Below are 27,856 nucleotides of genomic sequence, written 5' to 3'. Positions count from 1 at the left end.
GTCACAGTTCCCTAAGAATAGCTATAATGTGCATCAGCCGGCCAGGGAGAGCGCAGTGCAGAAACACGCTTTAAACTGCAGGCTCAAATGAAGCCTGAAGTATGAAGATTACATTTTAGTACTGTAATCTAGGTCCTGCTGTAGAAGACTTTGTTAAGACAGGGAGAGGGTTAGAAAAGCAGGCAGAGCCAACAGTTCAAGAATGTGCACTGTCACTGCAGCGTAAATTACAACTATCTGAAGAGCACAGCACAAAGGAGACAGCAGGGGGCAGAGCAGTTTGGCTGCCACAGCAGCTACACACAGCCATACCACTTTATTTCTGTCACCACTGTCCATGCAACCCAGAAGACAGAGCAACACAAACCACACTGCCCACCTGAAGTCATTTCTTTCTATATATGTATCCAAATAATGGCAGGATGTGCATTTGCGAATCCTAATATAGTAGATGATTATGAGTACTATGATAGCAGGTTTTTACGTCTTACCCATTGATGATTTCTTTACACTCGGCCCGTATGAAGTACTCCTTCTCAGGGGTCAGGATGCACAGCGAGTTCTTCTGACCTGTCCTGGACTCGCCGTCGATGACGTCAGAACACTGGTTCATATTGATTGTACCCTGGGGAAGCGTGCTGGGCTGAAGAGGCACAGGGAGAAAGTGGTAAGTGGGAAGGTTAACAGACGTGCTTGCAAATCCCTCCACATGGTCTGCCTTCTCACACAATCCGCCCCAGCATGAAATTTCATGCCAAGCTTGCCATGCCGCACACTGATATAACAGTCTGTGCAAACGCAAATGTTCTTGTCACGGCTCACTTTCAGTATTTTGTGATTTGAGATATGCGTCGAAGCATTTAAATTGCGTTAATTCCATAATTGCCTTACATATGCAGCACTGCTCTAGGAAAAACATGATTTTACAAGAGGAAAAACTGCAGTTCTTTGCAGCTTTGATGTTATCAGCATGAAACTGTTATGAAGTCAATAATCAAGCCTGTATTACATTTTTAGTGAAGGTGCAATTTTATTTGTAGGATAAGTTAAATAAGCACATGTACCCAAAAATAAGATAAAAATGAATGACAAATTTCTCAAATGAACTCAACTGACTGCACTAAAACCGCATGAATGGCCCTGTGAAAGAAGTGCCTGTTACAGTACAAGTTCATAGGTTCATTACGTGGTTCGCTGTCTGATGCCTCGCCGCGATCTGCAAACACAGCTATGCAGACTGACACGGATGCCATCTGTCAGCAATAAATACCATGACCACAGGACTTTCTGAATAATACCACTTTGTGTACAATGACTTAGGGTTTCAATGGAAGTTTGTGTAAGTACACAACAGCTTTTTAAATGCACCACGGCTTATTTACAATGAATACAGACTAAGATCATATAATCTAGTTATACCAGTCAATGGCACTGCATTACTCATCTACAGTGTTGTAAAAATCATGGCTTTCTAAGAGCACCAAGGAGTAAAAAGACTTGTGCAGTTGCTTTCTTATGAAGACAGTAAAGAAGGCAAACAACTGCACAAAAGCAACCAGAAATATTACAAAGCTCTGACACCTGACTTTAATTCAGTCTGACCTCCAAATGACTTCCACGAGCCCTGAAAAAAAAAAAAAAAAAAAAAAAAAAAAAAAGCTAGAATAATCCTATCCTATGTTGACTGAGGGATTTAAATTTGTTCAATCAAGTAAGTGAGCACTGCGTATCTAATCTGTTCTACTAGCTTAGGACAAAAATATCTACAATTTTCTTTTCTGGAAAAAACAGATCACGATTATTAAATCGTTTTGCTCGCTGGCTTTAGAAATATCATACATTTATTGAGCTTAAATGGTCTTGGTGGAGCCCCATGAACTTTAATTTCAAGTCAACTGAACAACAAATGCAAAAGTTCTCTCTTTTTTTTTTTTTAAATAAGGGATTAAAAAGGACAGACAAAGCATACTAATGTAAAGGGATTTATAATACAATAAAACAAACAGCATTCTAGCAAAACAAAATACAGCAAACTGACAAAGTTTACACTAAAATTCTATCAACTGCTCTAGCTTCACTAAAACAACCCCACATGCAGGGATCCGCAAGCTTTAACGTAGCAGACCAAAGATGATAAATTACAGCCCTCAGCAAATCTGCACTCATTACGAGAGAGCTGGAAAGGGAGAGAAAATTAAAAGGCCACGTAGTGATCCAATAGATCTGAATCAAGGACCCAAATAGTGCAGCTTAACTGTAACCTATCAGTAAGAGAGCAATTGAGGCCCATTTATGGCCTCTAATGTGGACAGAGAAATCCACAGTTGTGGTAACGCCACCCTGAGGGAAGATGAGAGGCCCCGTTTACTTTGTTGCTATTAATTGTCACTTTTTTACCACTTTCTATTTTGTAAGAGTCAAAATTTTGGCACTGAAAAATAGGAGCAGGAGGACAGTAGGTTAGTCTAACAAGACTAACATCTATGCGGTGTATGCATGCAATAAAAATGGCGATTGGACATTGTTTTGGTTCAACAACTTTAAAATGGCCTGTAACCGAAGGGCTTTTGACAGTAGAGAGGCCAGGGCAACAGCCGGACTTGACACAGAGCCATGTAAACAACCCTTGGGACAGCTGGGCAAGGACTGAGTCCTGGTCCATAGTGGCTAGCCAGAGAGGCTGGAGTCAGCTTGACCTGAAAGCCCTGGTCTCACCCTCACAGAGACGTTGAAGATTTAAAAGACAGAGAGGAGGACCAGTAGAGGGTGAGAGGAGGGAGATTAAGGTCTTGAGCTAGTGGTCAAGCAGAACAGCAGTGCAGCAGGAAAAAAAATAAAATAAAAAGGGCTTTTGTGGACTTTGACTTTGGACTGCTCGGCCATCTGTCTGTGTAAACAAATCTAGAGTACACCACACATGTGGGCTTGTCCTTGAGCTGGAGTCAGAAGAGGATAAACGGCAAAAAATGTCTGATTCTGGGAACAGTTGTACAAGCAGCTTAAGGCCCTGGTTTAATAAGCACTGCATTGGATTCTCATAAACACAGAAAATAAATCAGACTGACAGCAGCTTCGATTAGGAACCTATTTTCATAGAGCAGCTCACCTCTGAGAGGGATTTCAGTGCTTTGACTGTAGTAGGAGGCAGCGCAGTAGGAGTACAGTAAATGTTTGCTGGAGCTGTGTGGCGACCAGCACGGGGTTCCTCTCACACATGTGCCCCCTCCCAGCTCCAGCACTGTGTCAGCTGAGCACCATACACTCCCCCACTTTGGTCCAGCCATAGTGCCTCTAGCCCCTAGACCCACACCTCTGTCACCTAACCTAGACCCATTCCACTCTCCCAGGGCCACCGCTCTTCACAATGAATCCTTTGTGAATCAGCACTAGTTCACATAATGTAGGATTGTCAGTCGCAACAGTCCACAGAGCAACTCCTCCCGTTAACCCTCAATAAGGAAATGACCGGGAGACAAGAGGCCCAAACAAATGTCCTTTTGTGGTCACAGCATGAAAATTATGAAGCCAGCATAAACTTATTCTTGTCTCTGAGGTTTCTTAGACAATAGTGGAAATACTCCATGGGAGTCGTTGAACAGAGTCCCAAAGGGAGGCTGGACAAATCAGGGAGAGATCCAATTTCTCCAGTCTAGCATGTGAATACTGAATCAGCAGCTGCAGGTAAAAATTTTAAGCTGTCATAACAATCTTTACATGAAAACTATGCAGTCGCATCATTTATAAACACTGTAAACTGTGGGATTAGATACATGCAAGGCTACTGTACTGGAAAATGTATGATTCATTTAATTCAGTTAATTTCCCAATTTTAGGATTTTGTTTTACTCACAGGCAATTCAGGTTTGGCTCAATTTTTAAAATTAACAGGTTATGAAAATAGACTCCCTTCTTAAACTGCTCATGTCATGCAAAAGCAAGAGACAGAAGCATTTTTTTACTTTGGATACTTCAGGTAGTACATTTTCATGTAGTATAATATGTGCATGTGTTAGGTTGGATACTAGAATTTCAAACTCGATACAGATACCCAGGAAAATACCATTGAAGATACCATGGGGGCAAAAAATTACAACTATAATATCAGACAATACTATTTCAAGATTTCGGATGTAGCACAAAAAAAAAAAAAAAAAAAAAAAAAAAAAAGAGGCAAAGAAATACCTACAAAGTGTAACTGTAGGGCGATATACACTTTACATATATGTTTTCAGCTGCTCCCTAATATCCCAAGGGGTGACCACAGCCGGATGACTTTACACAGGATGTAATTCCTTATGCAACCTTCCTATTTATGCAGGCTTTGGACTAGCACTAGCTCACAAGATAGCACATAAGCTTGGGAGCCCCTGAGGCTGGGTTTGTGCCTATTGGATAATCACTAATAGTTAAAAGGCTAACATGTTTGTTGGCCAGGTTATCAAAGCGATTTAGCACTTTCACAGAATGGTCTACTGAAATCTTGAAATTCCTCAAAATATTCTGTTCAGTTTTCTTATTGTTCAAACACTGCTCGTGTGTTCAGCTGCTAGTGGCTGGAGGGGTTGTGTGAAGACAGCTCTGTTCATATCAGTAGTGATGATAATTAATATTCAACACAACAGTAATGTTGAGTACTGATTAGTATCCAAGGAACAATTTGTTCTGATAACCTAACATTTAAGCTTATTTATGCAGGATGTGAACTTCAAACATGGCAAGTTGTCCACTTATTGGAAATGACTGCACCATTTGTGTGAACATTTGAAACTTGCCAAGCCTCCAAGCAAAGATAATATGAAACTTCTACCGTTATATGCCGGAGCACTAAATAATTCTACAACACAATCAATACCTCAAAATAATCGTCTGTTAGCTGGCACTGAAGAAAGTGCCAATGACACATCCTCCTACTAATGGCTGAAAATTGGTTGGTGGTCCTCCCTTTGTGCCCAGTTAATTTGGGAGTGTGAGATATGTGCAGATTTCCACAACTGACTTTGTGAGCAATACTAGTACAGCATCCAAGTAACTGTAGATAACTTCATCAGCGTGAAAGTGCTTACGCAGTCAAAAACAGCAAGTGAGGTTATTGAGGAAAACAATTAAAGACAACAGCAACTATTTCAAGTTGTACAGTCGGAAAGAACAGGGGGTGCTAATCATTAAAACCACTGACAATATCGCAGCCAGGATGCACTATTCTGCTCAGATGCTGTGTGGCAATATGGTGGTATTCATTAGAAACCACATCTGTTTATATAATGGTAATCAGTGAGTTCCATACATATCTTTGTGCCTGGGCTTCCTTTGCTCACTGCAATTCTGCAGCTAAGCAAAACAGCCCATTCTCCCTTATGACACAGTGGGAGAAATATTTGCTTCTTTTGGCAGCTCACTGATGGTCCGCTTTCTTTTTTTCCATTGCGAAGCAAATTCTCGTCCTCTGCCATCAACATTTTTGGGTTCGATTGACTCGTTTCTGTTCGTGGAAAGCGAGAGGCCGTTTGAAAATGACTCACGAAGATTGTGAGGTAAATTGCATTATACTGTGTGAGTCACAAGTTGCAATACATTTTCCAATACATTCAGTCAAGTTCTCACAATCAGCATAATTGCAACTAAATATGCTGCCAAGGTTAGCTACGAACACCTGTCCGTTAATTAGAAACATCTGTTATTGGTTACTAGGTGCCACTCTGTCTGCCATCCTGTGTGGTGACAAATTCAAATGCTATGACTTCACTTCTTGAGTTACATTACTCGTCTTTAGACATGTACCAGCAGGCTTCTTTATTCTGCATCCAAAGCTATTCTAGTTTGATCATTTCAGACACTGGAGCCAAAAGAAAAGCCGATGAACTGGCGCCGTTTCATCCTGATTCACGTGCAAAAGCTTGAAATCAGGTCTCTTCAGGGTCCATCCTCTGCTTGCTACAAATAACAGCAATTATGCGATAAATTTTTCCATAGCAACTGAGAACAACAGGAGCAAACACACATTTTTTGATACCAGTAATCGAGCCAACAACCAGCTGCAGGGAAATATCCTCAGGTGCTATATGGATGGGAGTCACCTTTAGCTGTGCTGCAGAGGACCATCAAACCACCTCCTTCCCAAGCACATAATCATCATACAACAACAGATATACATTGTGATCAGGCTAGGAAATAGAGTTGAGAGATGTGTCACAGGCAACACTACAATCATCAAGTCCAACAGCCTCTCGGTTAGGTCATTTTACCTCCGTATTAAGACTGCTTTCAGCAGGCACAGTAACAGCCCCCTCTGTAACACTACTATATCCACTATAGGTCTGTACTCCAGCTAAACATATAGATGGATTAAAACAATAACAATAATCAAAATAAACCATGTGTTATAAAGTGCAGTCCTGTCAGGCATTCTCAGATACACCTCATCCCACTGGTATGCATTCTGGACTTTCAGACGGTAACGAAGCAACAGAGCTACAGCGGAGGCTGGAAGAACACAGCGCTAACACACAATATTATGTGAAAAAAAAAATGAACAAGAGCAAAGGAAAAACCACAGCACACATTTCACACATATTTGTAGAAGATATTTCAGAGAGGGTTGTGGGTGGCAGCAGCGCTTCTCTTCTTATGGAGAGTGGTGAGAGAATGTGGGTGGTTTAATGCTGTGTTAGGAGGCCAGCAGCCGACGAATGCAGAGGCGGAGGAAGATGAGGGTGAGTAAGTGATGATGAAGACCTTTCTTTTTTTGCCGCTGCTTAGTACAGCAGGATTCTCTTCAAATGCAGGCTATGATTGCAATCGGTCAATCAAGTGCAGTAAACTACAACTATGTGAACCTGATCTCCGGCTGCCCGTTATGGTGGCAAGCCAACAATAGAATAATAAAAACACATGTAGTCACACAAAAGTCAAACAAGGCATTTACGGTAACGCAGTATCACTCAGCCAGGAGCTGTTGGTGTGACGCCTGTAATAATGACTGCCTTTTGCTGCTTTTTATTATGTAGAGTGTGAGAAATCTGTCAGCCTATGTTGAAGTGGTGACAGAGTTGATGGGCTGGCAGCAGAAACAGGTGCTACAGTCGAGTTGTGTCATGTTGCCTTGGCTGTAAGATCTAAAAAGTTGTTGTTAGGGTGTGTGTGTGTTTACCCACAGATAACACCTTTTCTTTTTCTCCCAATAATCTCTTTTTTTTTTTTTTTTTTTTTTTTTGGCCTGTCCCGTTTGGCTCTTTTGCCATCAGAATTGTTGTCTAAAGGCAAAGAAAGATGCCCAACGGATTTACTTTACCAAACTGACCATCCCAGCCTTGCCGTAATGGTCCATTTGATTCACCTTTTATTGTTTATTTTATTTTCACTTACTGAATACGGGACAGACTTGACTGGGGGAAAGAAGGGGAGAAAGAAAGAGGGAAAGAGAAACAGCTGAGAAGAGGGACGGGGGAGAAGGGCAAAAGACAAAAACCAACAGAACGGGCAGAGAAAAAAAAAATGCATATATCAATCACCTGGATCACCTGCTGAGAAAGAAAAAAGAAAGCAAGCAGAAGAGAACAAGAGTAATAGAATAAACAACATCACAATGATATATGGGAATATGACAGTAAATACTAAATGTTAAACATTATTGTGCAGCACATAAGATCAACAGAACACAGTGTGCTTTGAGGTAGGAGCCAAAAAGGGTGTAGTTTGTGGGTGTGATCACCCGTGTGTACACCTGTGAGCATGGACGCGCTTGTTGTTGTTTTTTTTTTAAAAGGTTCCTTCATGTAATAATCTGCTAGAGGGTGTGGGGGGGCCACAGCCCCGTCCTCCAGGGCGTGAAGCAGGTATGGAGGAGATCAAAACTCCAGACATCCAGAGGCCCCCAGAACACAAGAGACCAAGGAAGACCAACAGAGGGGCAGCTGCGCCACTGTCCCGGAAAGAGCTGAGGAGAGTCCCAGATGAGGGCTCACTCAGCAGCCGCGGAGCAGAAGCCAGGGGGAGTTGCAGTGACGCGCCCGTGAGCTCCGCCGGCAGCCAGCTGCGCCTGAGTGACCGAGCCCCAGGCCGAGAGGCCGGGGGCACCCCACCTCCGAAGTGGCCCGAGCGAGCCCCAGGCTCCAGGCCCCGATAAGCGGCCGCCAAGGAGTGAGCCGGTGTGTACCTGGACGCCCATCCCCGGACACAAAGAACCACCAACGCACCGATGTCTGAGGGGGTCCGCCACTGGCAGGGGAAGTGGTGGTAGGGGGAGATAGGCCTCCAAACCTTGGAGGGCCTGAGATGTCCCCAGAGAGGTGGCGCCTGACACCCAACCTGACATATAGACACAGACATACAGGCACACACAGATACAAACATCCATTCCCACCCTCATGCTCTCATATGCACTTATCCCAATAATCTTTGTGAAAGCTGCCCCTTTCTTCTCTGAATCATCTCAGTGTCAAAAATCATTATTTAATAATTTCTCATCTGCTCCTTGCCGTCTTCACTCCTTCTCCTGACTTATGAATGGAGCCTGTTATGTCTACTCACTGCTTATCTGTTCAGTTTATACCCTTCACTTGAGGTTGTAGAGACGGTGCCAAATAATTACCCTATGTGTGAAGGGACTGCATTGGTTTCTACGATACCAATCTCTAACCGAGAAGGGCTTTCTCTGCCAAGTCCACTGTCTCATGTCATACCTTCAATGAAAGTGATCCAACTTTATAACAAAATCTCCACCAAATTTTATTAAATTTGACTTTGCACCTTTTGCATACTCCCACTGACATTGAGACAAAATCATCTAAAAGATACCTCTGTTTGTCTGAGTAATAGGATGACAAACAAAGAATGCAAAGACTGTAAAGAAGCTTTTTTTGTTGTGCCACATGCTCCTGTCAGCAAAGTGGATCACAGAGACAGGAAACTGACCTTATGTAAAATCTTGGGTGGCTGGGAGCTGAATGCACAAATGCATGTCACATCAGTGCCGCAGTTAGATCCTAAAACACATTCATCAAGCAGTCCACCAGCCTAAATTCATTCCAACAGCTACTCTCCCAAATGAATGCTGGAAGCCCAGCGCATTAAGACTGTTTTGCAACACTGCTATTATCCATTGTTAGTCTTAAATGTTAATGATCTTAATCACTAACTTCTAGCACAGTAAACCCTAAAGCCACAGTTCTGTGGTCAGCTTTTGGCTCCAATGCAAAAACACAGCACTTGTTATAAGATTACAAGTTGCCTCCAAACACAACTGTCTGAAATGCTGCTGCACGCCATTCAGTGCACTGACACAGCACTTTGGAAAGTAGGCCAAAGTGAAAAGGTACCCGTTCTATGCTTGGTCTTCTGATGCTGTTGCAGTCTATAATAAAAACTTCTATAGTCACAGAAAAGGTTCATAAATACAAATAACTCAATTAAACAGCTAGTTTCTGCACCTTAGTCAGCTCTATGAAGAAATTACAGAAGACATGCAGGGAGATACCAAATAATTCTTCAGTCCAGTCGAGGCAGAATTTGCCCATCAAGCCAAAAGGAATGGAAGGGAAAATGGAGGCGGCACAGGAAAATGTTTCTTCACTTAATTAAGTTAATACATCAACTGTGGAGCTAGCTTTTTTCCCCTACAAGGATGAAAAGCAGCGTAATCAAAACAGCAGTGACAACAATTTCAAGCAACGAAGCGAGGATTCATCAGGTAACAAAACTTTCCAGATTTCTTTATGCGTTCTAGGACCAGACACCATTAAAACTAAAGCACCATCTGGTCATTGTGACAGGCCAAAACAGTCAGCCATAATTTAAAAAAAAAAATTAAAAAAAACAAACAAACAAACAAACAAACAAACAAACAAAAAAAAAACTGCTCACTGATGATGAAGGCAACATGTTTTTTCCACAAAGCTATAAGTACTGTATTACAAGAACTTTTTAAAAATTGCATCCATGAGTCATTTTTGATAGCTAAAGTTACAAAGAAGGTATGTGCTTGTTGCCTTAAAGCTGAGAGAAAGCACAGAAGAGAGAGGACCACACTGAGGGTGCAATCGCTGGAAGCAAGCCAGAACACGGCTGTTGGAAAAGGGAATTTTGGGCCAGCTCCTGAGGAAGCTGGAGCAGGTTATTAAAGAGAGAGTCGCTCACCCAACAACAATTAGCAGCAAGCCAAAATCTTCAACTCCACGTAATGTAGGTTTTATAAGCTTGAGCTACTCATTAAAAGAGGCCCACATAAGTAAAAACTTCTACTGGGAGACATTTTCACCTGTATATCAAACATACTTGAAGCTGAAAGTGTGCACCATCACATATGAATCCTATTCTTATCCTGTAATTGTAAGCAGTGACCAGACGCAGCTCTGAGGCTGCACTTTTTAAAGATACCTTTGCTGCAAAGCCCTGACATTAACAGGTGACAGGATTGCTGGGTCACCATGTTGAGGCAAAAGGTCAAAGGTCACCTAATACAGCTGCACCTGTCATGTCTCTGAAAGACATTCAACTGCAGCTGTGGCCACTACAGGCTATCCCAAGGCAATGGCTTCAAATCTAAGGCTAGCCTACAACTGAACTTCCAACTGAGGTGCTAACCAAATCAAAAATTACAGTTACAGGAGGTTTATTTTAAAACGTGTGTCCAAAATGTATCTAGCCCAAAAAAAGTAATCTAAATATATTGGGAAGCATTTTTTGGTTTGGTTTTAAATGTATGTTTTTTACTTTCACTTTGCCTGCCAGTGTCCCTGCGCCACCACCACTGAACATGCAGACCTTCCCACTGTTTTATTAGCACCCGTCTTGGAGCTAGCTAACCTCTCACCCTGATACTTTAAATGAAATCTTTTGTCAGTGTCCTGGTCTGGTGTTTAGAACAAACTGAGCGAGCAGTCTGCCAGGCCCCGTTTGGCTTTATAGAGCAGGGAGGGGTTTAGGGGGGGAAAAGAAGTTACACAATACTGGTGGTTGCTCTCCCCCAGCACAAACAGTTTATTTGCCAGACAGAGCTGGAATGGAAGAGAGAGATACAAGACAGTGGCAGGATAAGTGAGCGGTAAAAGGACGGGAAAGTAAATTGGACTGAGTAATGTATAAGTGAAGTTCTTGTTTAGCCAAATCCTCCAGGAATAAGCCTTTTTCTGGTTAATGAATGGCTGGAAATCATTAAAAAGTACAAGAGAGTGACTGAGGGAGGGTTGAAACGAAGGATGGTAAAAGGATATTCTGAAAACTTTTCACCACGGCACAGTACTCGTCCACAGTCAACCAGAATTCAACTAAACCTCCTTCACATTCGCCAAGAGAAATATGACACAAGAAAGAAAGTGCAAAGTCACAGTCAGCTAAAGTCCCACATAAACACAAAATGGAGACCTGGCACACTTTTAATGATCCTGTCAACAGTCTCACACACACACACACACACACACACACACACACACACACACACACACACACACACACACACACACACACACACACACACACACACACACACACACACACACACACACACACACACACACACACACACACACACACACACACACACACACACACACACAGAACGCCAATATAATCACTATGGTATGCCCTGAACTCGAAGTTCAGGTCGCTGCCATGGTAAGCGAGGTTCTAAATCAGTATTCGAACACCATCATTGCTGTTGATGCCCAAAATCCCACACAGTCCATGAAATAACAAACAGTAGTCCAACACCCTGCATAACCTTAATTATTATAATCTATTCTCACACAAAGGCATTTAACCGTGAATACCATGCGATGCACTAAGGTTACCAGTACCAATATGGACACAGTGGCACAAAATGTGTTCACAACTACAACAGCAAAGTGTCTTTAAAAAAAAACCAAAAAAACAAAAAGTGTTTCACTTCAGAATTTGCAAAGATAAAAGTATGTGTTTGCTACTTTACATAATAGCTTACACATAACCTACCCCTCTAGCAATTGTGAAGGGGATGTGAGTGACATATATTTTGGCATAATTGTAAGTCCATCTTTTGTCGCTACAGTAATTTCAGCGCCATTATTTGCAGGCATATTAAACCATCTGGCTGTGGAACACACAATCACTATGAACAAAGGGAAGCTAGTGAGAAGATATGAAAATATAAAACTTTAAATTACATTTTATATTTAAGAGAAAACAACTAATATTAGTCAATGAAACAACTAAACACAAATAAAAGTAACTGATAGCAGCTCACAGATAGGCTAAGCCCACGAGTTTAATATTTAGAGGACAGACTTGGTCCTGAGCCAGTTACAGGATACTGCTGACTGAAGAAAAGGAAATGTCTCAGAGTATTTATATCCGCCATATCCAGAACAATGTGGTCACTAAGACAGAGACAAAAACTAAGGAGCAAAGATAAGAATACAGATGGAGAAATTCAGGCCAAAAGCATAACACAGAGCAAGACTGGTAATATATTAACTGAATATGCAGCCTAGCCCATCTTTCCTAAGACCCTTCACCGTGTTTAGTTTAGTTGAGTCATACTCTCTTGGTAATAGCAAACTTGCATGTCAGCACTTAGTTGGAGAGTGCTCATGCATCTTTTCGTATCTTTACTGAACACACTGAGCAATCACAACACAGGCTGGAATAAGCAAGCGAGTCAGGTGTTCTACGAGGTTGGAAGACTGGGTCATAGATTAAAGCCTCCCTAAAGAAACCAGTGTGGTTACTGACAGTCTTCTGTTGTGAGTCATGCCTTAATCACCACTGTTTTCACTCGATGTTCATAGAAGCATTTCAGAGTTGTGAAGTGAAGAAGTGACAAAAAGATTTTAAACAATAGGACCCATTGTCTTCAAATGACAAAAACATATTTTCACACACAACACTTCTGCGATTATCTCCCATGGACAGAGAGACAAAGGTGGAGAGAACGAGTGAGCTACAAACATATATCAAAGCCAGCATATTGCTGAATCTATGCTGTGAGGTATGAAGGCATTTCTGAAGGCCCAAAAAAGATGGTTCAGCCTGATCGAGGCAAGGTGGACCTACTGAAGTGGCCAATAGGTACATAGAGATATTCAAGAAAGAAATACTCTATCCACATCAACTAGATGTGGTACTCGAGTGTATGTGTGTGTTCACTTGGATTAACTGCCTTTAATGAGCTGAAACTAACTGGATCTTAGAGAGCGAGAGCAAGAGAGAGAGGCTGACATGCATCACGCTTGTTTAGTCAATAAGAGACATCAACAGAAAAAAAAAAAAGTTGTGTCTTAGGTCATAAAGCTACAAATGACAAATCACTGTTGTCTTAGGATGATGATGCTTCTACAGAACAATGTTTTCATGGAAAAACAGTACTTTGAACCAGAGCACAGGAGTGGTGTGTTATTTAAAAACCCCATGCTCTCATTAACACACTTATTCACATAGCACTTTGTGCTTGTGAGCTGGCCTGAAGCATGACCTTACTTCATCATGCTGGCTATCGTCAGGCGAAATCATTCACAAAGACAGTGCTGCACTAAAAACTTTGTCTCCCAGCATTTGCATGGAAGTTTGCAAACACTCACCACTTCCCAGGTGTACTGAAACCTAGCATCACTTACAGGACTCCAAACCTGTGTGTCTGGGGCCTTAGGAATCAGTTTCACGCACAGCCAACCAGTCGCGAGAACAAAAATTGTACCTTAATGACTGGTGGTTGCTATGCGACCACCAACCAGCCTTCAGACCTGTGTGACTGTTTTTATTGTAAGCTAGCTGTTGAGCCTGTTGTTTGTGTTTTAATGACTTTAGCATATACTCATCCAATTCCATCATCAAGCTATGAAATTTCAAATCAGGCAGGCCTGTGTTGTCATTTTTGGTTGGTTGTGCCAGAGCAACAATGCTTACCGAAGTTGGCCCTCTTACTGTAGTGAAACTTTATCAGCCAACAAGTCAGAGCAATGATAAGATCTTCAGTGCAAAATTGGGAATTTAACTAGGACACAACAGGGACAAAAAAGAAAAAATCCCCACAAAGTCCCCATTTCTGCACACAGAAACAAAAACAAGGGAATTCTTGTTATAAATGTACCACACTGGGTGAAAGCTTTATGACTGGGGGTTGCTATTCAGCTGAATGTCAGTTACAGTGCTGCAGATCCTGATTATTACAAGCTGTATGAATTGCTCTTCCCATGGTTTTGTGGCTTTGTGCACTGGGTATAGTGACCCAACTGTAATCCATTACTGTTTACATTCCAGCAGATCAGTTCCTACTGGAACCATGGGGAAGGAAGGGCAGGGGTTAAATAAGACTCTCACGCACCATATCTCTACAAAACCAACATATGCCTAACCCAGAAACCATATTCAGTGCTCTAATATGGAGAGATTATACCACTTCTATCCACCAGAGCTGCAACGAACGTTTATTCTTGTCCCTTTGTGCTATAACGCAAACAAATGTACTTCATGTGGTTCACACTTCTTTCTCCACTCATTTTCTCATCGCTTGCTGTGAGTGGAAGACTAGAGCACCTCTAAGTATTCCTAATTTGATGGGGTGGGGTGGTAAAACTCTACTTATTCCCCCACATAGAGTGGCCTGGAGGCAAGAAACACAGCTCAAAAGCCGTGCCCACTCATCCATCCCCGAGCTCTCACCCCAAACAGACACTCACTGCGAAACGTTTAGATTCATGTTTCTCAGGTGCAAAAAAAGAGAGAATTTACGCATGTTTCAGCATGTGAAAAGGTTTTACAAGGCTTGAAGGCAAATACAGGCCGGGGCTCTATGGGTTCATGTCAGAGATTAAGCAGAGATGCAGCCGGACCTGTGCGTATCTCAAGTTAAAAGAATGCACAAATGTGTGGGAAATGGAAGGAAGTTTGTCTAAAAGAAAAAAGAAAAAAGAAAAAAAAAAAAACAACCTCTCAGTTCTTGGACAAAGCTATGGGGCAGAAGTCCACTATTTGAATTCCAGTAAACACAGCAAATTAATCGAGCCAAGATGAAATGTGAATGACTTAAACAGCTAAAACATCATGAGAACATCATGTTCTCGTTGAATACGGCTGCAATACAGACTGCAGTCAATACAGTCTAAAGGCAAACGCAATCCAAGTGTATCTGAAAGGGTCTTTTGTGTACTGCAACTCAATAGGGAGCCTCACTTCATTCGCAGGTATACTGTGCTTGTTCAGCCTGGGATAAAATACATTAAGCGAACAGCGTGATAACACAACCTGCACTGTGTTCCCGCAAAGGTCTCGAAATACAATGAAGAAATACTGCACACAAACCACCCTCAACGTTAATAAGAGATTAGCAATGCACAAGCCTGATGATTCAGTGTGACCTCAGACACCACAACACAAGAGTGATAAATTCCCAAAGAGGAAAGTTTAGATCACATAATGAAGAGCATGTTTCAGTTAGAATAGGTTATCTATCGGTCAAAGGACGTTCACTGGGTGCGAGGTGATGTGTAGGGCATTTGACTGCACAGTGAAGGTTATTAGAGTATGGGTGTTGATCTTTCTGACTCTCGCTGTCATTAAAGCAGCTTTCCTGACAGTTTTTCTCATCTACATACCTGCCCTCACTCTGACGTGATAATGGATCTGGTGTGAGAGGCTGTTTCTCTCACCACACTTGGACAACTTCAACACACAATTATGTAATTTGTCTTATTTGTTTTTATGTTTAACTCAAACTTATCGTAAAACCCACCTTCTGCATCTGTTCTCTGCAAACAAGGAACACTTTAATAAAGAGCTTACTCAGAACTTGCAACACCTGTTCCAGACGTGTCCTCTGCTCTCTAGTACCCTCTTTCACACACACACACACACACACACACACACACTCTTCAATTCAGCCTTGCACATTTGTTCTGATGCTGTATCTGATGTTTTTGTCCACAGCCACAGCAGAAAGGCTTGCTCGACAGAGCCTAGAGACAACTTCAGCGCTCAAATCCGTGCTTTGCTTCCAGTCTGTTCTGTCCTATATCAGTCAGGTCAGAGACCTCTAGAGCTCTCAACAAAACTGAGAATCTGCCCCATGCATCAAATACCATGGTAAACTGCCGGTGGACAAAAGGGACAAATCGTGTTGCCTCAGCAACGCTGCCTGGACAAAACTGTGTTAGTCTGCTTTTAGAACAATCCAGCTGGTGCATTCAGCAAATACTGGGGACTGAACTGCAAGTGAGCTTGCTAAATAATTATGTCTTCTCTCCATATTTGCAAATACCAAATAAAACAACACGTATTCTGTGAACTAGTGGCACATTTTCAGCTATTCACACTCAAACAGCAACAGTAAACAGTTCTCTTTATCACAGTTCTCTTTATCGTTTTTACTGCAGCTACATTTTACCCCTCTCTTTACCACTTGTCTTGTGCACATAACAGCTCTCCAGAGCCACTGCTGCTCTTAGCAGAAAATCGTGGCAGTGGTGTGTCATGTTAGCTGTTCACTGTAGGTGGGCAACCCCAAATCAATGACTTCAAGTACTGTGCTCCCTCCCAGGTTTTTGCTAGTCCATTCCTTTCCCACAGAGCCATGCCACATCCTGCAGGTTGGAACCTCAACCCATCTGGGTTTGGTTAAGCCAAGACAGAAGAGCCATAAAAAAAAAAAACCAGGCTAAGAGCAAAACAGAGGGGAACCTCCTCATTTACAATCATAACGAGTGCTCCCAAAATTGGGTTTTGATGTGGTTTAGAGGAACGTTATACTGGCGAAAGCTGGCAAACTTTAAAAATCAATTTAGTTCATCTGATCTTAATGTTGACCAATGTTTGCCATACAGACTACAATAAATCAAGAATATTTTGCGACATATTTTACCATTTTTCCCCCTCTTTAACATTTATGGACATCCTCTAGCTCTTACACTCAACAAAAATATAAACGCAACACCTTTGTTACTGCTCCCATTCCCCATGGGATGGACGTAGAGACCTAAAATTCATTCCAGATACACAATATAACCATCCCTCCCAAACAGTGGTCACAAATCAGTCCAAATGTGTGGTAGTGGGCACATCTGCTATATTGAGATAATCCATCCCACCTCACAGGTGTGCCACATCAGGATGCTGATCTGACATCATGAGTAGTGCACAGGTGTACCTCAGACTGCCCACAACAAAAGGCCACCCTGGAATGTGCAGTTTTTTGCACTATTGGGGGTCTGGGGACCCAGAACCGGTCAGTATCTGGTGTGACCACCATTTGCCTCATGCAGTGCAACACATCGTCGCATGGAGTCTATCAGATTGTCAATTGTGGCCTGTGGAATGTTGGTCCACTCCACTTCAATGGCTGTGCGAGGTTGTTGGATATTCGTGGGAACTGGTACACGCTGTCGTATACGCCGGTCAAGCACATCCCGAACATGCTCAATGGGTGACATGTCCGGTGAGTATGCTGGCCATGCAAGAACTGGGACATTCTCAGCTGCCATCTGCCCTGAACAATGTGAACCATGATTCATCCGTGAAGCGCACACCTCTCCAACGTGCCAGACGCCATCGAATGTGAGCATTTGCCCACACAAGTCTGTTACGGCGACGAGCTGGAGTCAGGTCAAGACCCCGATGAGGACGACGGGCATGCAGTTGAGCGTCCCTGAGACGGTTTCTGACAGTTTGTGCAGAAATTGTTTGGTTGTGCAAACCAATTGTTCCAGCAGCTGTCTGGGTGGCTGGTCTCAGACGATCTTGGAGGTGAACCTGCTGGATGTGGAGGTCCTGGGCTGGTGTGGTTACACGAGGTCTGCGGTTGTGAGGCCGGTTGGATGTGCTGCCATATTCTCTGAAACGCCTGTGGAGACGGCTTATGGTTGAGAAATGAACATTCAATGCACGGGCGACAGATCTGGTTGACATTCCTGCTGTCAGCATGCCAATTGCACGCTCCCTCATTGCTTGTGGCATCTGTGGCATTTTGCTGTGAGACAAAACTGCACATTCCAGGGTGGCCTTTTGTTGTGGGCAGTCTGAGGTACACCTGTGCACTACTCATGATGTCAGATCAGCATCCTGATGTGGCACACCTGTGAGGTGGGATGGATTATCTCAATATAGCAGATGTGCCCACTACCACACATTTGGACTGATTTGTGACCACTGTTTGGGAGGGATGGTTATATTGTGTATCTGGAATGAATTTTAGGTCTCTACGTCCATCCCATGGGGAATGGGAGCAAAAACAAAGGTGTTGCGTTTATATTTTTGTTGAGTGTATTTTGAAAATTCAGTCACTGTTAAACAGCTAGTCCCAACTTACCCTGTGTTTTGTTACCATACTAGCTTTCTGATCTGTTCAAGCAGTCCTGATATCATTCAGCTGCTCTGAGCATGTGAATGAAGACCTGACTGGAAACAAAGCAGAATACCAATTTGTTATCTGTTGTCATAAAGTATGTAAATGATTAATATGTTTAAATGTAGGTTCGCCTCCTATCACACATGCACATTTGCAAATGGATGGATGCAACGCCCTTACTACTGCTATAAATACAATCTAATCTTTGGAAAGTAATGATTATTGTGGCTCCTTGATGTGTTCCATGCCAAATATTTAATTTTTTCTAATCTCAATACTAATCGAATTGAAAACAGCCTAATAACAATGTCAGATATGTACACCATTTAGCCAAGTTTGTGCAGCTCTTTATTCAACTGAAAACAATTATTCTAATTAGCCTCGTGTGACAAGCGAGGCTCTATATTTAGTGGCACTTGATATTTCAAGCTCCAGACCCTTATTGTCCCTATACTTTTGATCCTCCACTCAGAAGAGGGATGAAAACACAAAGAGTGACATCCAGAGAGAACACTGAACGGAGGGAGGACATCCGCCACTTCACTTGTCTCTTCCTCATCATCTATGTTTCTTTCCATGTCATCCTCCTCCTCCATTCAGTGCCTCACAAACGAGCCTCAATATGAAGAGCACATTAGGGCCACTGCAGGATTTAAAAGCTATGTTCAGACAGATTTTGTTAGCCAGTGGTTTTATTTTATTCCAGTAAAAACAGTGGAAATAGACATAATTTAATGTTGCTCACATGCTGTCGTGTGCATGTATCTCAAGAGTTGTCAACTATATTGTACATGATATATCGCTGTACCTAGAAGGGGGGGGGGGGGGGGGGGGGCGGAATAGTATAGTAGTTCCTGAGGGTTGGTGGCTGGGTAAAAATGTGTGCACAAATCTTCTAGTGATTCCTTTGGCTGCTAGCAGATTGCCTGCAGTTTTTCACGTTTGTCTGCAAATACTTGCTAACTACTAGCTGAGTGGTAGTTAAACTTGAAAAAGTGTGAGAAGAAGCTTCGCTTTAGCCAAATGTTTTTTTGTTTTTTTAAATTGGTGCAACTCTTACTTTCAAGGAAAACCAGTCCGTCAATGCCAGTCAACCTACAACCCAGCATTAAGCTAGCAATTGTCATGTGTCTGCAAGACTTCAACTGTGAGAATGCAATAACTGTAAAAGGACTTAATATGAGGAGAAAAAAAAAAAAAGAATGCCACACTGCACCCCAGCACCTGTTCCCTTTATTACATCAAACCTCACACTAGCTTTTCTACTAAAATACCACAATGTGAAAGGGTCAAAGTCAATAAAACAAATACCGTTTCATCTACTTCTGCTTTCACCTCATTTCAAAACACATCCTACGCTTAAAAAAGGCTGTTGAACACTGCTTGGGTCAATCAATATTCAGCATGCCTACATCTTACAGTGCCAATAAAACCGACAAACTAGATTCCTGAACCAAGTCGACTACAAAACTCAAGCTCAGACAGAAAGTCTACATACTAATTTTATAATTACTACATAGATTTTAGTCTACTGACTAAATATAACTCGGTGATTTAATATGTCAGTCAATAAGTGGTTTTTCCAGTCTTTCCTTTAAGAACAGGAAGTAACCACGGGACACCTGCACATCAAGTGCACAGTGTAGTAACCACCTAAATAAACACACAAAGCTAGGTACATAACTTTGAATGTCAACACCACACGCTCATTCCTTTTCACACTACTGTATAAGCAGGCTTAGTGTTTAGCACGTTCACTAAATACGTGGTTGTATGGAACAAAGGACTAGTGCTAACCATGTGTAGGCTGCCTCATCAATCTCACATTTTCAGCACTTGCATCAAAGTTTTTCTTTGGTTTTAAAACAACTAATTTTGCACAGAAATCATGTAACTAGCATTTCTTGTCAGATAAACTAAACTTGCAACTAACAATGAAAAAAATGATCACACTTTATTATCATCTTACAATAAATACAACTTTATTACAGTAACAATTGCCACTGTAAATTATTAAATAGTAGCCAAAGCCTCTGGTTTAACTCAAGTGAAAAGAGAGCAGTCCTTTGATGTGAAGCAGGAAAAAGAAAGAAGTGAAAGTTTTAACGTCTGTTCCCCTTATGCGTCAAACTGCTGATGGAGTTGTTTGTTTTCAGAAGTCAAAGAGAGGGGAAAAAACTTCCCTTTTATTTATATGCTGCAAATTTTCAATGTCATAGTAGCAGCAATGAGGTGAACAAGGCTGTGTAAATGAGCAGATCATGGTGCATTATAACACAGATACACTGAACAGTATGCTGCTGTTTGTTTGAACCATGCTTTGGTTGTTTAGACTGTGCCACCAGCTATTAACGGTCACAGACAAGCTTCAGAATATGAACAAAACAGGCAACAAAATAATCATCAGCTGACAGGAAGGAAGCTCACCATTTCATCCAGAGCATAGCGAAGTAAGCCGTGCTCGTAGAGGATAAAGAACCTCCTCTGCCATTTCTGTAACAAGACAAAAAAAAACAACAACAAACAAATCTGTCATTACGGACATGATCACACAAAAGATATCAAACCATAGTCATTTTATATATATATATATATATATATATATATATATATATATAATAAAAAAAAATTTAAAAAAAGAAGCCTCACAAGAAGTTGTGCCAGTATTTATCATATCAATCATTACACATTTTATAACTCTGGGCATGAGAGTCAAACACAGACTTGTGGAAGGCCAATAAATTTCTAAAGCCTGAGATTATTTTGCTGGATCTAGAAACTCCAGTGAAAAGCTTGAACACACACCTTGGGGTATAAAGACCGCACGCACGCGCGCGTGCACACACACACACACACACACACACACACACACACACACGTACACGGAAGTGCAATCAAGTTTTTGGAAACAGTTGCTATACAGCAGTAAGCAAGTAATGCTGGCACACTTTCCTCTTACGGGACATCACAAGGCTTTCAAGCTGTGACAAGCTGGACAACATTTTTATCAGCATGCATCAGCTGCATTCGGTCATTAAGATTTCAGATAGTTGTAAAGAAAAGGAAAACAATTTGAGGAAAGAAGGCCTTCATATATAAAGTGCAGGTGTTATCACAACAAGAGCTAAGTGGATACAGACGTTCATAAGAGAAGACGAGATTACACTGCTGATTAAACTGTAGGATATATATGGAAAGGCATGCAACTGTGAAGCGCAGTATCATTATGTACCAGGTTAGCTGAGAGGGGGGGGGGGGGGGGTAAGTCTTGGTTTGAATGGGAATCCTGTCAGTTACAATAATACAATTTCCACTGATATTCATCCTCATTGTCTTGATCAGTTCTCTTCCACTGCCCTCATATCTTAATGTACCGCTTAGTCTCAGTGTTAAATTTCCTGGGCTCCTATTCTAACAGGGCCTGGTGCATGAAATATTGAGAGCTGCTCTCTAACCTAAAAGGCCACTGGAAGGTCTCAATAGGGGGGCCGAGAAGCCTCACAGGCAATGTTAAAGGGACATTGCAGTCCACAGATGCTTTTTAAAATAAACCAAACCAAACCAAACCAAACAAAAAACCAAACACGATATATTACAGGCTACAGAGGCTGATTATAGAATTCCAGCCTCACTGTCACAAAACAGAGCCAGACCCCTCCACAACCTGTTAAACTAAAGTGACCCTAAAACGTGACTCACCTGAGACATCAGCGGTTTTCTGTTTCTCTGTTATTTGTTTCAGTGTAAACCTGACAAATGTGCTCACGTCAGCACTACGTACAAGCCAGCAATTATACCCCCGCAGTGAAACGCTGACTGGGAGAATAGGCAGAACGCATCACTGATGATGTCAAAGCAGCGGCAGACTGTTGATAGTAGATCCAGAGGTGCTTTTCCCAAAACTCATATGGAAGCCATCAGCGAGGCTGTGAGAACTGAGACCTTTCTTCTCCTCCCCCACATTCTCCGCAGTCCTCTTTTTTGGGATGCACCACCACAGCATATAATCTGGCAGCTGATAAACGACGGCTCCGATTACACGATACTGCAGTGGTAAGAGTTATTAAATGAAGTCAATATTAGGCTCATTATTTCCTAACAATGAGGCTTCACTGACAGAGGACCGAGATTCCCATAAGAATCTGCTGATTTCATGAAGTAGCCACTGAAGCCACAACAACAAGAGCTCTTGTTTATCAAATGAGTGCCAGAATGGATAAAGGAAATTAAAGGGAGGAGTAGCCACACTAGCACTCTGAGCTGGTAAAACAAACTTAGCTTAGAACTTTGGTGGTAAACAACATAGCTTTGCCTAGCTAAATGGGGTGGGGGGTCTACAACTGTAAGCTTAGAACCAAAACAAAAATCATCACAGACAAGAAAAATGGATAATGGCTATGCTGGGATTTCCGCCAGTGGATGATGGTCGGGGTACACCCTGGTAACTAGACAGCCATCTGCACTCTCAATCCCTCCTTTGGGCAATTTAGAATCACCAATTACCCAACAATCATGTCTGGACTGTGGGAGGAAGGCGGCGTACCTGAACAGAAACCACGCAAGCACATCAAGAAGCTCCAGAAAGGCTCCAATACAGTCTCACAGCAGTTTGTGAAAAAAGGCACAACCTTTAATCCATAGATACGTGTTACTGGACATAGATTTCACACTTTTTTTCCCTTGGTCCTCAACAAAACTTTTCATCAGTATCCAAATTTGACTTGACCTTGAGCATAACTTGGGCAAAGACCTGTTAGATGATCACTGTGTGCAAGTGTCACTAAAATCAGTACACTAGGATGACAAGTTTCCCCTAAGCTTCTCACACCTCGGGTGAAAACCTATTAGGTGACCAACACTGTAAGAGGAGCAGCATTTCTTGCCAACAGTGGACAGACGGGCAGACAGCGGATGCCTCGCCATGCCATAACGTCATCTGTCAGCTCAAAACCAAACAGGCTGCTCATTTTTCCTCAAAGCAGTTTAACAAAAAATCAAAACCACTACACCAATCAACCATTCAGACGAGCAGAAGCTAAACACAGGGGGGTTAAATGGACCTCTTCTCTTATAAAGAGCGCCAGTTTCTTGCCATGAATTTCTGCCAAAACTTCCAAAAGAAAGTCAAGAAGAGGTGAAGTCACAACATAATGCTCTCTTCTAAACACAAGCAATCTCACCACCAGCAAAGCTAAACACTTATGAAACCACTTACCCGAGATCTGTGTAAGGGATTGTCAAAATTTGTTCCCTCCGGTGCCAGAAGCAGCCATCCTGCATATATAGGTTTTGCCTGGTGAGTGGAAAACACAATGACAGTGTTGGAAGCAATCATTAGCATAATAAATAACTGTCTAATTATGGGACACAGAAGTTGATCCTGCAAGTTGAGACCACATACTATGACCTATTTAAAAACACACGCACACACTCACAAACATGTGTTAAACTCCGTGAAAGTGTTATAATAGACATTAGCTGCCTTGACTTTAGGCTACACTCGCCACTTGGCTTTATTCCAGAGCACCATGCTGCCCTGAAAAAAAAAGAAAAAGGAAAGGCTAACACACACACACAGTTTTTCTTCTGATCCTCTAAGTGGGTGGACTGGTGGGTGGTGGGGGAAGCAAGAGGCAGAAGTTAGGAGGGGGGAAAAAAAAAAAAAAAAAAAAAAAGCAGTGGATGAGAAGCAGAAGAAATTAGTGCCGAGCTTTTGTGGCTACAGATTTGCAATTCAAACATGTACTGAGAGACGCAAGTTGGCCTGGCAGTGTTTAAGTTGTTCTGGTACATGCTTGAACTGTAGCCACGCTAGTAGTCAGCACTTGTCTGCCGAGCCAAGAAGCCCTGCATAACCACTGCATGCATACTGCGTGCAGGAGACCTTGCTGAACTTGATGTTTACATTAAGATCTTACCTGTGCCTAAAGAGCTTATCAAATTAAGCGTCTTACATAAATGCACATGTGCTTCGTCCCCCAGCCTATGAAACAGTAGCCAACCAATCTGAGTCAAAAGAGCTTGACATATCCAGCTGTCTGGCACTTCCATGTCTTTCAATCTGAGGTTTTGATTACAGTCATAACTTCACCCTATGTACGGCCGAGCATAATCCACCATAAAATCCTCTTTTGCTTTGATTACATGCAGCACAGCACATTTTCCAGCTGAGTGACTGTGTAAACAAAATGACATAACATTAATTTCCAAGCACAAGTCCAAATTATAACCTTGGACCGTCAAGAGTTTGAACAGACTTGCAAGAGAAACATTCAGACACTAAAAATGGAGGGGGAAAAAAATGCAAGATGAAGGCAACTGAAAGAATAAGAGAGTGGGACACTGTTGTTGTGTATTGTTGTTTTAATGCCCGTAGGGAGAAAAAAAAAAACAGTTTAGAAAAACATCTCATCTGTCCTTATAAGACTTGACAGCAATGGCAAGTCCCCCCTGAGACTGAGAAATAAGCGTGATGAATCTAGGTCACTTTTTAGCCTCTAATGGTTCAGCGGTTAAATGTACTCATCTGAGCGTGTTCCTGTGTCTTCATTTCGCAATGCCCCCCACCTCACAACCTCTTATTCCATGTCATCATAAAGGATTTTAATATTGCTTCAATAGCCTGGGCCTTTAAGGCAAGTGAAATTGGAGAGATGGGAGGTCAGAATGACAGTTCTGGTTGAAAATAGATGCTCCGCTTTTCCATATTTTTTCTGTGCGTGTGTCTGTGTAAAGACTTAATATATGGACTACAGGACTTCAAACCTCCAGCAACAGACAATCTAATAATCTTTAATAGCCATGTGAGGCCAACAAACGTAAGCCAATTTCTGTACCAACATCGTGGAGGACAATGATAGTAGACAATGTGTCTCACAGACCTGAGAATGAGCCTTGATCTTTCCCATTAAACAAGAATCCCAAGAGGAATGATCACAATGTGGGTCAACAAAGTTCAGCATGACACCATACCACCTTCACAACATAAGACTCCCTGCTGGGGACAATGTAAACAGTGAAATATCTCCACTAAAATAATAATAATGTTAAAAATAATAATAATAATAATAATAATAATAAGTCAGCCTCGCCCAATATTAGTCCATGTTAAAGTAAACTTTACAGTTTCTTAATTTAAGCAATAGTATGGTTCAAACTACAGTTAAATGATCAAAGGAGACAACATAATCTGAAATAATTACAGCTCCTGTAAAAGCAGCTGATAGCGTTGCTCCTGTGCTGCAGGGCATGGAGCTGGGTGGAAGCCTGCGTGTGCATGAATTAGGGTCAATATGCGCCCTTGGGCTGGAAACTAATTATGTCCAATTAACCCAACCTTTGCACTTCGTGGTCTATTAGCACACGACAAGTCGTTTGAAATGAGCACATCAAACAGAAAAGACAGCAACAGGATTTGCACTCCCATTAAACGGCACATAGTAAGAGTGAAACGCAATGGAAAGTTGCTGGAGCGTTTGTTTACCTGGTTTAAGTCTTCGTCGTTGAGCAGATGCGACTCTCTGGGCTTAAAGCAGTTCTGGCATTTACTTTTGTTGAAAATGTTGGCTTGAAATTTCCGACAGGGATTGTCTTTGAGTGACATGGTTGATTGAGGGAGCGACACTCGATGAGAAAAAAAAAAGAAGACTTATTTTAAAAGTCCGTGTTTGAGGGGGGAAAAAATCAGTTCTCACAGCAAAGACTGACGCGAGTTGCTGATGTACGCTTTCTAGAACAAAGCTATTTAACAGTGCGCAGTTCACCTGTCCCGAGGTTACCTGAGGCAGTGCGTAACCCCTCGTTAAGTGATATCTATATTGGTCATCTTGCGCGCGGGGTCGCCTCCTGCAGCTAAAGCTGAGCTGCTAACTTTAGTTTTAGCGTGCAGGGTTGGGCAGAACTTGTCAAATAAAGTCGTCGAAAGTGCGGACAGATGTTCGCGTGTCTCTCTTAATTACGTCCTCCGGCGAGGTGTCGACGTCTCACAGGTGACGCTCCGGGCCTCTCGCTCGCTGCAGAGGTCCCGTCACAGTCTCCATCGGGCGGAACGGCTCTTCACTGAGGGGGAGGGAGTCCACTTCGGCCCCCCTCTCTGTCTTTCTATCAAACAAGTGATAGCGCGGTCATTGCCGTTAAATCTTTTTCTCGCTTCAGGGCCACCGGAACGTTATCAAACTTCGGAAAAGCCATCGACGTGGTTGTCATGCCGCTGGATGAATAGCGTCGGGTCCTGTTCGTCGTAGAGCTGCTCCCCCTCTGGTACTGATACGCAGTCTGCGGTTGATGTTTTCGTGCAAATCCTCGTTCGGGCCGGACATTCAGTCGGTGGAGAGGTGAACGGGAGAGAGTGGGGCTGAGAGACAACGCCTTCGTCCAATCGGAATAGATGGACACGCCCAAAATCCAGGCCGTTTCTTTCGTGGACCAATAGAAAATCTTCCGAAGTGCTAATATTTTCCCTCATGCTAGGTGGTATTTAAAGGCCCACTTAACTTCCGTACAAAAACTCTGATGTTGTTGAAATTGCCTGTGCTCATATTTTGCTGTGTAGGGTGAATCCACGTCAATATTATTCCATTATTGTACTAATGAAAAAACATTAATTTTTTTAAATTCAGCTTGTGGAATACGGTTTGGTTTTTACATATGAAAGAAAAGTCTAAAGGTATACACAGAAATGGCTTCCTAATGAATTACTAATAAAATAAATGGCAGCAGGCCAAAAAAGGACACAGCACACATCATGCACTAATAGTTATGGAAACTGCACGTGAAAAGAATCTATAAAAGGTGTACAGGAGCAAAGCCTGAATGTGTATTACAATTTTTTTTTTTATTATATACATTCTTTTAATAAGTGTGGCTTATATAGTGTAGTGGGCTGCACAGCAAGCGGTAATAATGCAACTTTCAGGCTGATGCTAATGCTACTTTATGGTGTTTTAAAACGTACATCATCAAGGAAAAAAAATCTAAAATCTACAGCACAAATGCAAGTTAAAGTCTGGCAGGTGTTCTTATTTTAAACATAGACGGCAATCTTAAGACTCCAGAGCACCATCTGTTGGTCTTGAATTTCAAATGGCCTGACGGGGATTTTTAGAAACGTATATATTAAAGGATATGTAGAGAGTGTGGAAAATGATGGACCTGGGTTGCGATCTGCTTGTGTTCCTCCTGGCTGCCATTTATTTAAGATGACTTAGTGCATTCTGAACAGGAGGACAGGCATGGGTTTGTTATTTGCACACAAAAGAAAGAATAGTAACTGTGCAGATATTTCTGCAGAGAAGAGAAAACCAAAGCACGAATGTCTGTCATCACCGTCAGGTTCTTTGAAGTGCACTTGAAAGCGAAGTGCAGCATGTTTTTCAGATTCCAGGCTGATGCTCCAGATTGGGAAAAACTGTGAACTCAGGGCACAAAATATGTGAGTTATTGCATCATGCTGTGTTTTGAGGCACGATTTTATGTTTTTTGTTGTTGTTTGTAACTTGGAGAAAGAAAGAAATTAGTGTTAGTTAATACAAACCAGTGCTTGTAAGAAGTGTT

The 27,856-nt window shown here is 42.1% G+C and overlaps 1 protein-coding gene across 3 annotated transcripts in view; it reads right to left on the bottom strand.

Moving 5' to 3' along the window:
• Positions 1–26,650, bottom strand: part of LOC308391200 (myosin phosphatase Rho interacting protein) — a 54,451-nt gene extending 27,801 nt beyond the window's left edge. For 2 of the 3 annotated variants that reach the window (XR_013970572.1, XM_080873697.1), the window contains exons 1-4: positions 25,788–26,649; positions 23,520–23,597; positions 20,732–20,797; positions 492–643 (exon numbers count right to left, since the gene is read on the bottom strand). Coding sequence is in view for 2 of the 3 variants with exons in the window: in XM_080873697.1 (XP_080729823.1) it covers positions 492–643; positions 20,732–20,797; positions 23,520–23,597; positions 25,788–25,907 (416 nt within the window). In the remaining variant the exon portion in view is untranslated. Of the gene's footprint in view, positions 1–491; positions 644–20,731; positions 20,798–23,519; positions 23,598–25,787 lie in introns of all 3 variants that reach the window. The other variant, XM_080873696.1, reaches the window with a different exon arrangement.
• Between the last annotated feature and the right edge of the window lie 1,206 nt (positions 26,651–27,856).

Source organism: Rhamphochromis sp. 'chilingali' (genome assembly GCF_963969265.1).
Source record: "Rhamphochromis sp. 'chilingali' genome assembly, chromosome: 22".
Taxonomy (NCBI): Eukaryota; Metazoa; Chordata; class Actinopteri; order Cichliformes; family Cichlidae; genus Rhamphochromis; species Rhamphochromis sp. 'chilingali'.
The sequence above is the reverse complement of the archived record's forward strand: the minus strand, read 5'-3'. Positions and strand labels throughout refer to the sequence as shown.